This window comes from Atractosteus spatula, chromosome 16, assembly GCF_055471065.1.
Source record: "Atractosteus spatula isolate fAtrSpa1 chromosome 16, fAtrSpa1.hap1, whole genome shotgun sequence".
Classification (NCBI taxonomy): Eukaryota; Metazoa; Chordata; class Actinopteri; order Semionotiformes; family Lepisosteidae; genus Atractosteus; species Atractosteus spatula.
This window is the reverse complement of record NC_142721.1, coordinates 6981080-6994835: the sequence shown is the minus strand read 5'-3', so window position 1 is coordinate 6994835 and position 13756 is coordinate 6981080. Positions and strand designations below refer to the sequence as shown.

Here is a 13756-nt window from a genome sequence, read left to right as displayed (position 1 = left end):
CCTGAAAGTTAATGAAGTAGGGCTGTAAACAGTCATTAACATACTCACATCTTGGATGTCTTTACTTTACGTATTGCTAACACAGGACTATTTACTTTTAATAGTGAAAATGATAAAATGCAGAACCTTTCCATAACAAAATAAAATTTTCTTTTAAGAAGTGGCTAATAGGATTTAGCATCAAATTTGTTTCTCTTATTTTTTTCAGGTTAAATCATGTTTTGTGTCATTCAGTCATAGGTTTAGCGGGAGTGAGAGGTGGGGAGGAGGGTTTGATTTGTCTTCTGATTTCTGATTGATATCTTTTACAGTTATACCAAGACAGTTCTCAGCGATGCACTCTAATACAGGACATACACAGATACAGTATAATTATTATAGAAGTGTTAAATCGTATGTTGTTTTTTTAGGTTTCTTTAGAAAAGGCAGAATAATCTACTAAATACAGTCAACTGTTTGAAGGTCTGGGAAAGATCTTTGTGGACGATTCCTTATATGGTCCTACACGAGGTTAATATGTAATCATATAACCTAAAGGAATATAACCATTGAACATTGAACTTTTACAAGCTTGTGGATTTACACTGAAACCATTCCAGACGAGATCAATAAGACAGAAATCCAGCCCGATAGCGAGAATAAAAGAAACACATTTCTGCTTTGTACTGTAGCTCTGTTAGACAATATAAGGACAAGAAGATGGAAGCCCAGCAAGAATCAGATTTACATTTTAAAATATCTGTGGATGAGAATGAGCCTAAAAGTGGTGTTCTTGCAGTGCTCGAGAAACTGCGTCCTTACTGGAAGCCAGAGGAGGTTAAACTGAAGGCAAGTACGTAAAACTGGGAATATTCAAGGGATAAAGGGGGGATATCGACAAGCATCTTGCATACCGAGAAAGATGCACAATCAAAAACGAACACGAACTTCGGAGTATAGATCAAGAATTCAGCTTATGTACAGTTTATATACTGTAGCTAGCATAAAATAAAATACCTTATACTTCCAATTTTTACACCTGCCAATTGATAAAATTATTTCTTTTAAACAATCAGTTGCTGTACATACAGGATTCTATCAAAAAACATACTCTGAAATTTAAACAAACTTTAATTCTTAATCAATTATTTAATTAAGTTCTTTAATTCTTAAAGTTCTTATTTTAAAAGAAGGGAGAAAGTCCAAACACATTTTTTGTTTCCATCTTTGGCTGTGAGTCAGAGCTGTAGCTGTTTTGGGGAGGCCCCGCTGGGGAAGGTGTGACAGTGGAACAGCCAATCTCAGCATATTTGCACGACACCCATGTGGGTCAGTGTGAAAACGTTGACACTATAGTTAAGTGATGTAATACTTTATACTGCAGTAACCTTAGTTTCTCAGGAGTGTTTATATTGGAATCAGTTTATTGTGGTTCATGCTATAGCTACTGCCTATATCATAAAAGGGCATTCTGATGGTCAGGATAATCTGCACTTCATCTCAAATTAGCCTAAATAACTATAGCCTTTGCTTTCCTTCAAAAGTAATGAATTATAGTTAAGAATTTCTTTAAATGTCCTTGCCTGGTGTTCCAGGCTAAGCTAGTTCACCAAAGTATCATAGGATAACGTCCTGTAAAGTATATCGATTGAGGTTTTTAACAATACATACTGTGAGTGCTGTGTTATGTTCTCTTTCTGTAGAAAAGGTCAAGTGTATGTATTACATTAAGTATTGCATTTTGTTTGTAACAACAATTGTCAAAAGGTTGCAACAATAGTGGGTACTGTGGAAAAAAATGTTTATACACATATCCTGTGCTGCTTGTTTCCCATCCTTTTTAATCTGTGGTCTGAAATATTTGTGAAGGGCCTTTTTATAGATAAATACCCAAATATTTCCATGTGTTAATTCAAAGACCAACTATTGCAAGAGGCTGTGTAGTCCCTTGGCAAATTTAAAGTCCTGAAGAAGTGACAGTTTTATTCATGTCAGCAAACAGTGGGGCAATCTCCAAGAGAAATAGGCTTTGCATTGTGAGGAATCCCAGCAGAGGGGCCTCGAGATCATTCAATCTCAAACTCTGTTAGAATGGAATAGTGTGCAGAACTAGGAAGGGCTAATTCCCAGAGTGCCTGACCATTGCAGCTCGTTGGTTCAGACTGTTTTTTTTGGCACAGACACGCATCAATGAGAGCAAAGGCAATGGCTTGTTAGGGAGATGTGAAACAAAAAAATGACTTTACTCGGACCAGACAGGTAAAACCGTGCAAAGACAAGGAGGCACTATTGAAATCTTTACCTCACAAAGACGGTACTGTTCTCATATGCATTTAACTTGATATGCATTTACTAGCACAAAATATTTCTCGTCTTTGGTTAAAACATGAAAAAAATAAATTTCTGCATCTGTACATGTACTTTATTGCATTACATTCAGAATATAATAACTGGGTTTACTATTATATTAGTGAAGAAGGTACAGTACAGTGTATCATTAGTTTGTTCTTAAATCTCAAACATCCATGTGGCTTCAATGTCCAAAACAATCCAGTGTTTGTACATCAAAGGTCTGGAATGACCTTTCACTAGTCAGAAATTGCCATAAAAAATCCAAATAAAAATGCCTTCAGGGTTGCAAAACTATTCCAAATTGATTTTTGTTTTCTGGATTTCAGCAGCCTTTTCTGTTAAATTCCCAAACAGGAATCTAATAAATTTCATTTTGGATTTCTCAAGAGAATACGTATTTTCCAGATCGATACATTTCCAATATTATTCAGACATTGAAAAGGATGACATCATGTCACCAATAAGCAACGAGTTTGAACGAATGTCTAAAATACTTCAGCATTCTTTTTCTATTTCAGCTAATAATAACAAATAAATAATACCATTTTGCATTTATATAGTATTTTCATCCCAAAGAATCCAATAATAACAGCAATTACTTATTTATAACACACATTTCTAAACCCAAGGATGCTGTACAGTACATAATGATAAAGAAATTGAATAAATAATAAATACAATAAAACAAGAACATACTGTACAAGAGAAACTGTAAGACAATCAGGCCCAGTAAATAGTATTTGAAGTTTAGACTTAAACACTTTCAAAGAAGCTGCTTCTTGAAGAGATGCAGGAAGGGCAACCCATAACAGTGGAACAGCAACAGAAAAAGCACATGACCAATAGTCCAACACAGGTGCAATATGCAAAGGGACAGCCCCAACTGAAGAGAGCCTACAGGATGGAGTGTTTACATGAAGGAGTTCTGAAATGTACTGTATAAAACAGATTATGCCAAGTGATTTGTGTATAAGGGGGGGGACTCAAGACACCCACTACTGAACTGCTTCTCCCACCTGGGTGATACAGTACACAGTATGCAACAGGAACTATGCTTCATCTGCCCCACTACACAGCAGATCTGGTTAAATGAGTAACTGCCTCAACCAAATCAGTTAAGGGGGGATTTGCATTAGGCAGATTTAGTCAACCCCACAGTGGAAGCAAGTGAGAACACTGGAATTAACATCCTAATCTTATGATTAAAGTGACACGATGTCTTTACTAACCCAGTAGTCAGGACCTTGGTTTAATGCCCCATCGGAATGACAGCAGCTCTAAAAGCACTGTTTCCACTGCCTACGTACTGGGGCATTGGTTTTCAAATTCTGGTCTAGAGGGAATAACGCCACCTACTGGCTCACTAAAACTTACAGCAGCAACCTGCTTTTCCCTGAAAGTCTTCGATCACAGTATTAACCAGGCCATCCTGTGCTTCACTTCTGACATCTGACCAAATCAGACTAAGGGGTCATAACACTACTGTCATGCAATACAATCATAATACTATGATAGATGCATTGTACCGGGTACTTCCCCATTAAGTTAGTACTTTCCAAGACAAGTGCTGATCTGCAGATTCATGGATGTTATTACATATACAGGAAAAAATATTTTAAAATTTATTTTCAAAGGGTTTAGAATTAATCAAATCAAGATCAAGATGTTAGCAAGTTTATAACAGCAATTCAAACCTCCCAAGAATCCTTTGGCTGACACTGAGCAAGTCTTTGAGAATGGTCTGCTTTCATCGAGCCAGTTGCTGTACACATTTCAGATTTTCTTGAAATGAGACTTCCTCCAAATGACTTCCTCTTCCACCTAGAGCTTTGCTCCATGGTGCATTTTTAAGCAACATTTGGAGCACACAGACAAAATCCATTGGTGTTTGGTCTTTGTTTTTTTCCACCCCATAATGTTTTCTTTATACTGCTGCCACTTAACTTTTGTTTTGCTGTGCATGTACTGTATGCATACTGTTGTACAATTAATTTTGTACAATGAACAAGAACAACAAGGTTTATGTGTTTCTTTCTGGTGAAAGGTGGTTACCTCTTCCTACACAATTGTCCCTACTACATATCCTTCAATTTACAATTGGAACATCCAACTGTACATTAAGATGTGTATGTCTACATCAAACACTGATGCATATTTGATGCCATATTATGTTTACTCTGATCTGGGCAAATGGCTGGCAAAAACTATGTAAATAATGTGGCTGTCACTCCCGAAATCTGTTTTTTGAAAAAAAGGAATGGCATTCACACAGATGTCAAAGGCATGATGTGCATCTGTAATTTTGTGTCCTGTGAGGTTGATCTGAAACAAAGTATCATTTTACTATCAAAAACTAAGTAGTGGCAGGAAAACCCCTTTCAATCCTCTTAATAAAACCATCTCCCCTCAACATGTTGCCATTTACAGAAATTAATTTTTAAAAAGCCTTTGACATAAACTGAACTTCTTTAAGCATCTGCATTATTCTTAGTCCTCCCCTTTCCTTCAAAGAAAAAAAAAGGAATCGGATGGAACAGGCATTGAATGATTTGACAAGCACGCACTTGATCCCTGTCCAGCTGGAAGGGAATTGTCCTCATCAGCAGCTTTCAGCAAAGGATGTCTTTTTATTTTTACCCTTTGTCTGAGTCTCTCCAGATCCTCCCTTCACTTTAAGTACAGTGCTCTATAGTAGGTATGCCAAGTGGTTTTGAAATTAAAATTACAGTCTTTTCTTTCTCAGATGTTATTGGAAAGAACGTGTAATTTATAACAACATGTTAGTAGAACAGGATGTTCACTGAAACCTGCCAATTCATCCCTTTATAAAGTTAACAACTAAAAAGAAACAAGAAAAAGAAAGTGCAAAAGTTTGCTGAACAGGTATGATTGGTATTAGTTCAAAAAGATGTGGTTTCTTATCTAATGAGATTTGAAAGGAAACCAAACGTTTTGGTGAAACAATTAATTTACTACACATCAAGCATCCTTTAAAAATGTTTTTGAATAACGTATTTGCAAAACTTAAGTTATGTGGCAAGGAAAAATATAAGTTATTCTTTTTTAAGGACACTAGCAAACATACTACTAAAAAGTAGTTCAGGTGGGTAGCTGCGTCAGCATGCGTAGGCTGCAAAGGAACAAGTAATAGGTTTATTCCATGCTGAAAAAAAGAAGAAAGAGAACACAACGTTTCGGCCGTGGAGCCTTCTTCAGGTGTGAGAGAGACAGGGCCCTGTCTCTCTCACACCTGAAGAAGGCTCCACGGCCGAAACGTTGTGTTCTCTTTCTTCTTTTTTTCAGCATGGAATAAACCTATTACTTGTTCCTTTGCATACTACTAAAAAGCATGCCTGAGCTTTCTAACAGAAACAGAGTCAGGTGAAAGACATTTAAACAGACCTTGTGATAAAAACCCTTTTTAGTTTTATTTTTAAGTCCTTGGTAAAAAAAAAAGCCATGAAAATACCCCTGCTGTGACATGCTTCGGAATCAATAAGGTCTAAGGCTACATATATTCTTTTTTACTTCTAGTTCATTGTGATGCAAAATAATTCTGAGTGTCCTTATGCAAAAGGCTGTTAGCAATTCTTTTCTGGACTCTATACAAAAGAATAGTCCCTGACAACATTCACACAGTAACCTGTGACTAACCACTTATTAATAGTTCTCTGTTAATCCAATGCATTCATCGTCCTTTTTACTGTACGTTCGTTCACCATCAAAAGATCTTGTCCAAAGGTTACTACTGTACATACTGTAGCACTGCCCTGATTAAGCTATTATAGAAAAAAATCTTAGCCCTTTACAAATGTAATGAAAAGAATGCATTTAAATGCAATGTCAACCAAAGCAAAGGCATCCTAAATTGAATATTACTGGCTGGCTACATGTATTATGCATGTGTTTATTTTCTTATAAAAAAGAAGCCACCATTTAGACAAGATTTAGTCCACTAGATGATATTTGTTTAATCAACTTAACTGGAAATGGCAGACATCAACATTTTATATTGATCCAGTTCTCAATCATTTCAAATAATGCATTTCCATTACTTTTTTACATAGTATTTGTGAATTTTGTACTAAATCAGGGATCTCTTTTTTTTGTTATTCATAAGAATTAAAGTCTTACACTGTGTAAGTGAACATTTTACAACCTGACCAAATGTTGTACAGTATGATTTCATGCAAAGTCTAATTCACTTATTAAATGCACAACAAAGTTACTTTTTTCAGTATGATTTGCTCTCCAATTGAGATGTAAGGTTATAATAATTAGGATTTTGTTCAGTACTTTAAAGGGAATTTCCATAAAATGTAAACACTTTGCACTCCAAAGTATATGAGAAGAAATAGGATGAAAGCCATTTCCTCCCAATAACTCATGTCAGAATGTAATTTATGGATGCCAATTTGTAGTTAAGTGAAGACACTGTTTTAGTTTCAGTGTTTATTTTTTCTTTTTTTCTTTGAAGCTGACATAAAAAGGCAATCGTATTTAAATACAGTGTTTCAGCTTGTCTATACTGTCTTCAGTTTAATGCACAAAATAGGTAATCATTTCAATGAAGAATAATAACTAAAAACATGACCAATGGATGGCATTAACTGAGGCCGAGTTTAAATTCTGCAATACTTGAATCACAAAAACCTATTAAATAAAGCGAATATAACATTTTTATGAGAAGCTTTTTTTTCTGTCAGTGTCATACATTTGCATATTTCTTCTGCGCATTAGTACTGGTTCTCTGCAAAATGTTCACACATTGTCCTCTGATCTAAAGTTGATCTCATTAAAAAATCAATTCATGCCCCAAGAATATGTACTGTACTGTATTCAGTATTTAATAATAAGTAACATTATCGCACCTATTTCCATGTATTTTACTTTGGTGTTACGTGCACATTAACTCTTATCGTTAATGTCCATTTTTGAAAAGCTTTGATCCCTTCAAGTTCCAACCATCTTAAACATGATGGTGCAGTATACTGTAATGACCCATATCTTTTCATTCTGTGTCAAGCAAGTCAACACATAGGACTGTTTAATAGAGTACAGTACATTTCATTCTGTAATAATAACTATCCCATGTTGTTTTACACACCATGACATGGAGTCTTCGTGGACAAAACTAGTATTTTATTAATCATTTTCCAACAACTGTGGGGAAAATGCCACAGGAACTGTAAATAATAGGAAAGTTTTTCCCTGCCCATTTTTGAAATTCTGAATTCACAATTTGAAGATCGAGTGAGTTCAAACTATTACACCCAATGCTTTTGCTACAGAACACTCAACCCAACCCTAACAGTTTTTAGTTTTGTGGGTTAAACCTTAGTATAGTGTGAAAGAATTAAAGAATTATCTGAAAATGAAATATCTACAGTATTATGCCCACTGCAATGGCATTGTTGGGGAACTGTTAGTTTTCAGCACCGTAAGATCACAAATCCAGAACTGGTACAAGTTCTTGGATTGGAGTTTGTTCAAATTAAAAACACTACCTCTGTTACACATTTTAATGAGTCTAGAAATAAAATGTGATTGCTAATAAAATGCAAAACAAAGTAAGTCCTTTCTTGAAGAAGTCATTTAATCTTTCTGTACTCAAATCAAAACTCAACTACTCTTTTCAGAATTTAGCCATACACACAGGGTAAATGTCAACAAATATAACAAATATTTTTAATGCAATCAATGCATTATTGCTACAGTAACTAAGAACCAAAGTCAATCCAACACTTTTTACTGCAGTTTGCCATAGTGAATCTATCATGGTATTTTTGCACTTTTTGTTGTACCTTAATTTTTACATGGTTTCCTGTGTGTGTCAGGCAGCACTGTATTTACCATGTTTTTCTACACTGGATTGTGGAAATACCATGGTATACCATTACAGATGTTTGTTAGGAGCTCACACTCCTTATATTGTATATACATCCAGTATTATACACAATATAATATATTATAGAGTAATTATGGTTTACCCTTTCTCCAGGTTAAAACCAAAGGATACCATAGCATTAACAAGACGAAACCACAGTAAAAGTAACAAAATATTATGATACTCTCCATAGTAAACTTTCACCAGTGTAAACTAAATTCACATTTAAAAAAAAATAAACCTTTAATTTTGTTTTTTGGGGAGGTGTTTATTTATATTTAAAACCAAGCTATAAATAAAGGCCAACATTCTGGCAGCTTAGGATGCTTTTTTCTTGAAGAAGTACTGTATGATCAATACACTATACACCACACATCTCTACAAGAAAGAGGCCAAACTATATGTAAACTTTTGTTTTACACACAACATCTTTGGAAGAAACTTCAAATAGAAAAGACTTCAAACACACAGAGAGATATCTTTGATCTTGTTCCGAATGCAATAAAGTTATGTTGCATTAAATTTTAAAAACTGGACTCACAACTCAACACTGTAAAATAGGTTCTCAGGTGAGAGGCTGATCATTTGGGGCTGTTCTCTACAAGCTAGATGAAAAAACTTTATCAATTCAGAAGGCTTATTATGAGATTCAATTCTCTATAACCTCCAAGTACAGAATCACTGTATTCTTAATAGTTCAGTGATAGGCCATTATTTCTATAAAACAATGTACAACGAAAAAAAATGTGTTCATGTTTGAGTTCACTAAATATTGCTTAACAGAGGATGATACTGTACAGCAGTTGGAAGATATGTCAGATTACCAGGAAAAGCATTATGAAAACTGCTGTTGCATTTACTGTAAATGCATTATTGTGAAATGCACTCGGTACCCAAACCTAGAAGACAGCTTACTGTATGTGTTTATGATTGTAAGAATTCCAGGAAACGTATGTACTGTAAAAGAAGTTCTTGGTAATTTAAGACTTTACTATGGAGTTGCAACAGAAACAATTTTAGTTCAAATCTAAAAGTCAAAGTCAAAATTTCAGAATAAGAATTATTTTCAGTTCAACACAGTAAGTACTACTTTACAGTATGATGTAAAGTAGTACTGTGTGAAGGATCTTGTGCACCGTATGTATTCTATGCTATGAGGAGTTAAGAAACTGCACACTTGCTTGCATTCTTTCAGTCACTGGCAGTGCAGACAGTAAGTAACAAGATATTGTTTTCCAAAACATACAGCTCTACTTTGCAAAGAACCACAAACCCTGAAATTTTATAAGCATTCGGTGGGGCAGAATGGTACATTAACCATATGAGTAGCCCAAAACTACCCTATGATTAAAGACATCTGTATTCTGATTAATGATCATGTCAGACAAGACACTGCTGTTTCAATACTAATTAAATATTGTCTGTATTTAGTACGTGTCATGTTAGACTTTTATTAATTCATATCATCACAGTCAACCACTTGTCCAAACATATTTTCATCAGATGCCATTTTTTCTTGTTACTCCCAACTCCATCTTAACAAATCTGTAAGCTAGAGGATTTCCAAAAATTCATCAGCAAATCTGACTCCCCCCATGGCAAATAACTGAACAATATCAGTAATTACTTTAATTTGGATGTATAGTAGATACTTACAAAAATTCTTGCCTATAGTATGTCAACCACATTTTACATGGTTTCAATTTAATTCATCTACTTTCAGTTGTTCATTTTAGGGACTATATAAGAATTAATCATAGGACTTCATTACTTCTTGTCCAGCTTATGGAATCTCATAAATCTCCTTTCCATGTTTTGTTGATTATCCCTCCCCTCTTTTGCATTTCTAGCATTTTTCTTGAAGTGGGTACCTGGGGAAACCTACAGTACTACCATATCTCTCCTACTCTCCCAGGCCATTACTTTTCTGTAGGCCAACGTTTCACGCCCAGTCACTATTCCACTTTAGTGTATAATATCAGTAAAATCCCTGCATGCAACAGGTGCAAGGTGATAGACCATACAATCTCCATGCTGCTAGAACCCCAGTGCTTGATTAGATAAAAGGTTAGACAAAGTTATATTATGTGTCTTGTTTAATTGTTAAATCAACCAATGTTCAATTACTGGGCCAATGTACAGATTACATTCCTGATTAGAGAATCCAGATTTGCGATTTAAAATATTCTGCACTCAGTTTTAATAATCTGGTGTTTAGAGGTATCTGTATTGACACTTTACTAATTAATCAATACCTGAATATTATGTTTTCATGTAAGTGTGGTAGATTTTTAAACTTAAAACATAAGTGTTATTTTACCAATTGTTTTCCAGTAATTGCTTTTGAACATAAATATTAAAGATAGATACTAATAGCATAATATTACCCATTCTATTTTTTTCTGTGTTGGGCTAAGGCAAATAAATAAATATACAATTACGATTTAAACATTTAGGCATAAACAGAAATAATGTAAATTGTTATCAGTAATTTTAATTTATTCTATCAAATACACTATTTTGGAAGTATCTAACTGCACACATACTTCCCTAAGATGCAAAATGTAAATGTCCACAATTGCTGATATTGACACATTAGAGAATAATTCAGTTTGGAAGTTAGACCATATTTGGAAGGAGATTCTCTTCCATTAAAACATAATTAAATGATAAGATGGTAAATTTTTATTTTTATATTACAGTGGATGGAGCTCATGACCCATTTTGAGCTTTCACATCTCATATATATAAAGTCTTTGATAGCTATTAAAGTGCAAAAAAACTTTTGGGTTATTAAAATATAGATTCTCATAACAGACCACTGGTACTGTAGATGTTACGACTAAGTTCAGACTGAGTGATGGGTCCCATAATCTATCGGACTGTTAACCTGTAAGAACACCCAAAGGCTGGTTAATGAAACATTCACTTTAAAATTGTTACCTCTCTACAGATATAGACATAATCTGACTTCTAAAATGTTGGAAAATAGAACCACAAAAAAGCATTACATAGTGGTTCGTACTGTATCAATTCCACATTTTCAGAGATTCTGCATATTAAGATTTCTCAGTTGTTTTTTATAAATTATAGAGCAAATCAAGTCACTTGCGTCATTGCTTTTATAGCAAACCATCATTCAGAGTAGTTCTTAATGCTGTGTGTAACTGTGAGTATTTCACTATACATCAGTCTTATGCTAATTATTATACAACTATTAATGCTATAATTAATGGGATGTTACACATTACAAATCTGGATGTTCAATTTTGCCAAGCATCAAAGACTGTTATGAAAACTTCAAAAGTTTGTACACTGCTTCTCCTTAATACCATTTTTGTATAATGTCATTAATGTGTTATTATTTAAAGTAGAACCAAATTAAGTTCTTTTTTTAGCTTCCAGTATAATTCCAAATTATGTGGAAATTTCTTACTTCTTATATTCAAATGCTTCAAATGGCCTGGACCCAACTTACATAAAGCACTTGCTTTGTCAATATGTGCTGGAACAGAACCTGCACTCCATGAAATGCAACCCTCTCCTTGTACCAAGGTCAAAGTTGCGCACCATGAGAGACCGTGCCATTAGTGCTCTGGCCCAGGGCCTCTGGAATGCTCTTCCTGGGTCTATCAAGGACAGAGCTTTTTTAAATCACATCTAAAGACTTATTTCTTTTTATAATGTTGTAAATGTAAATCTTTTGTAATTCATTACACTTTTGTATTTTCTCTACAGTGCTGGGATTTTTGCAATGAAAGGTGCTACATACTGTACAATACAGTAAATGCCTTAAAATTAGATTAGAAAATGTCTCCATGGCACAAAATGTGCAACCAAACTTATATCCACAAACCATGTTTTAACTCAGATTTATTTTATTTCTTCCAGTTCTTTACTGAAGGAATCACAAATCAACTGATAGGCTGCTATGTGGATAAATTAATGGAAGATGTAGTCCTGGTTCGTATACATGGAAAAATGACTGACCTCTTTGTGGATAGAGAGACCGAAATGAAAAGGTTTGAAGTTCTTCATGCCCATAACTGTGGACCTCAACTCTACTGCACTTTTGAGAATGGAATCTGCTATGAGTATGTGAAAGGAACGGTCTTGGGCGAAGGACTGGTGAGACAGCCAGCAATATACAGGTATTTATTTGCTCCTGTGCTCATGTAACCTTTACACCAGATGCAAAACAGACAAGTGATTCTACAGTTGTAGTACAATTAGTAACATGTGAAAAGTTAAAACTAGCTGTCAATATTTTTTTTAAGTTTTAGTTTTAAAATAACATGATTTTAGATATATAGAAAAAGCACTTGGTGCAGCTACTGTACTGTATATGGGAAAATTTAGTTGTGTTCTATGCTGCCATCATTAATGAAAACATTATTTTTGTCAATTCTGTTATAGACATACAGTACAATACAAATGTCAATTTTGCTTTCTTATAGCATTTGAGGAATAACAACTTTTCGTATATGTGGCACAATGCAATTAAAATGTTAATCAGAGAGAGAACAGATAATTCCATTCCATTATAAGTACATGTACAGTAGGTACTTATTGTACTTTATTCTCACTGTTAGATGATATGGAGACCCCATTTATGGAGTAGAACATTATGTTTTGGGGGATTTTCTTTCCGGTAACAGGGTTGAGAGTAATTTCAGCTTTAAAAACCCAAATTAAACAGTGTAAATTTGCGGTAAGCTAAAAATATACATTTTCTCCATAATTATTGGATTTTGTTTTTCAATATAATGGTATAATATAGACTTTATCAAAATGTAATACATTTTATTAATACCAGAAAGTACTGTACATGCTGTACCTTACAATATAGACAAACAAAATATAGACATTTGAGATGTATGATACCATATTGATATCTTATATTACATGAATTCATAGCAAAATAACAATTTGCAAGACATTTTACAATAACATTCTGGTTTTCAAATATTAGTTCCAATTTTACACCATTTATGCGCTTTCATAAAGCTAACAATACAGTAGCTCAAGTATTGTACATACAAGTGTCTGTATAGAGCAGGGGCACAATGAACCACTAAATGAGTTGCAAATACCATTTTAAAGTAGCTGTAGCATCAATGGCTTTGTTTTATATGAACATTTTAGTCTTCGATTAACGAAAAGTTGTTTTAAGCATAAGCAGATCACCAGAGGAATATGGTAAATATTTTCAACTTTATGATGTCTTAATGTGAACGGCCTTATTTACCACTACTGTCAGACGGGATGAATTAGGATGTCTGTTTTAATCAATTGAAGTGATTAGGGTGGACAACATCAAATCTTCATAACAGATAAGGTACTGGATTTTAACATTAAGCTTACAAAATACAAATTTAGTGAGACAATAAAACTGCAATAACTTATGGTTCAACAAGTAATTTTATGGTCAGCCAATGCAGACACCCCGTAGATTTCACATAGTGGTAGTTTGCCTATCTATTATAAATGAAACAACAACCCTCTCAACACAGGCAAAATGAGGTACAGGTTTCAGTG

The 13756-nt window shown here is 34.2% G+C and overlaps 1 protein-coding gene across 4 annotated transcripts in view; it reads left to right on the top strand.

The window, feature by feature from the left end:
* The first annotated feature begins 392 nt into the window (after positions 1-392).
* Positions 393-13756, top strand: part of LOC148819460 (ethanolamine kinase 1) — a 65775-nt gene continuing 52411 nt past the window's right edge. For 3 of the 4 annotated variants that reach the window (XM_088934491.1, XM_088934489.1, XM_088934490.1), the window contains exons 1-2: positions 393-828; positions 12110-12369. In XM_088934491.1, coding sequence (XP_088790617.1) covers positions 700-828; positions 12110-12369 — 389 coding nt within the window. In that variant the 5' untranslated portion in view covers positions 393-699. Of the gene's footprint in view, positions 833-12109; positions 12370-13756 lie in introns of all 4 variants that reach the window. The other variant, XM_088934492.1, reaches the window with a different exon arrangement.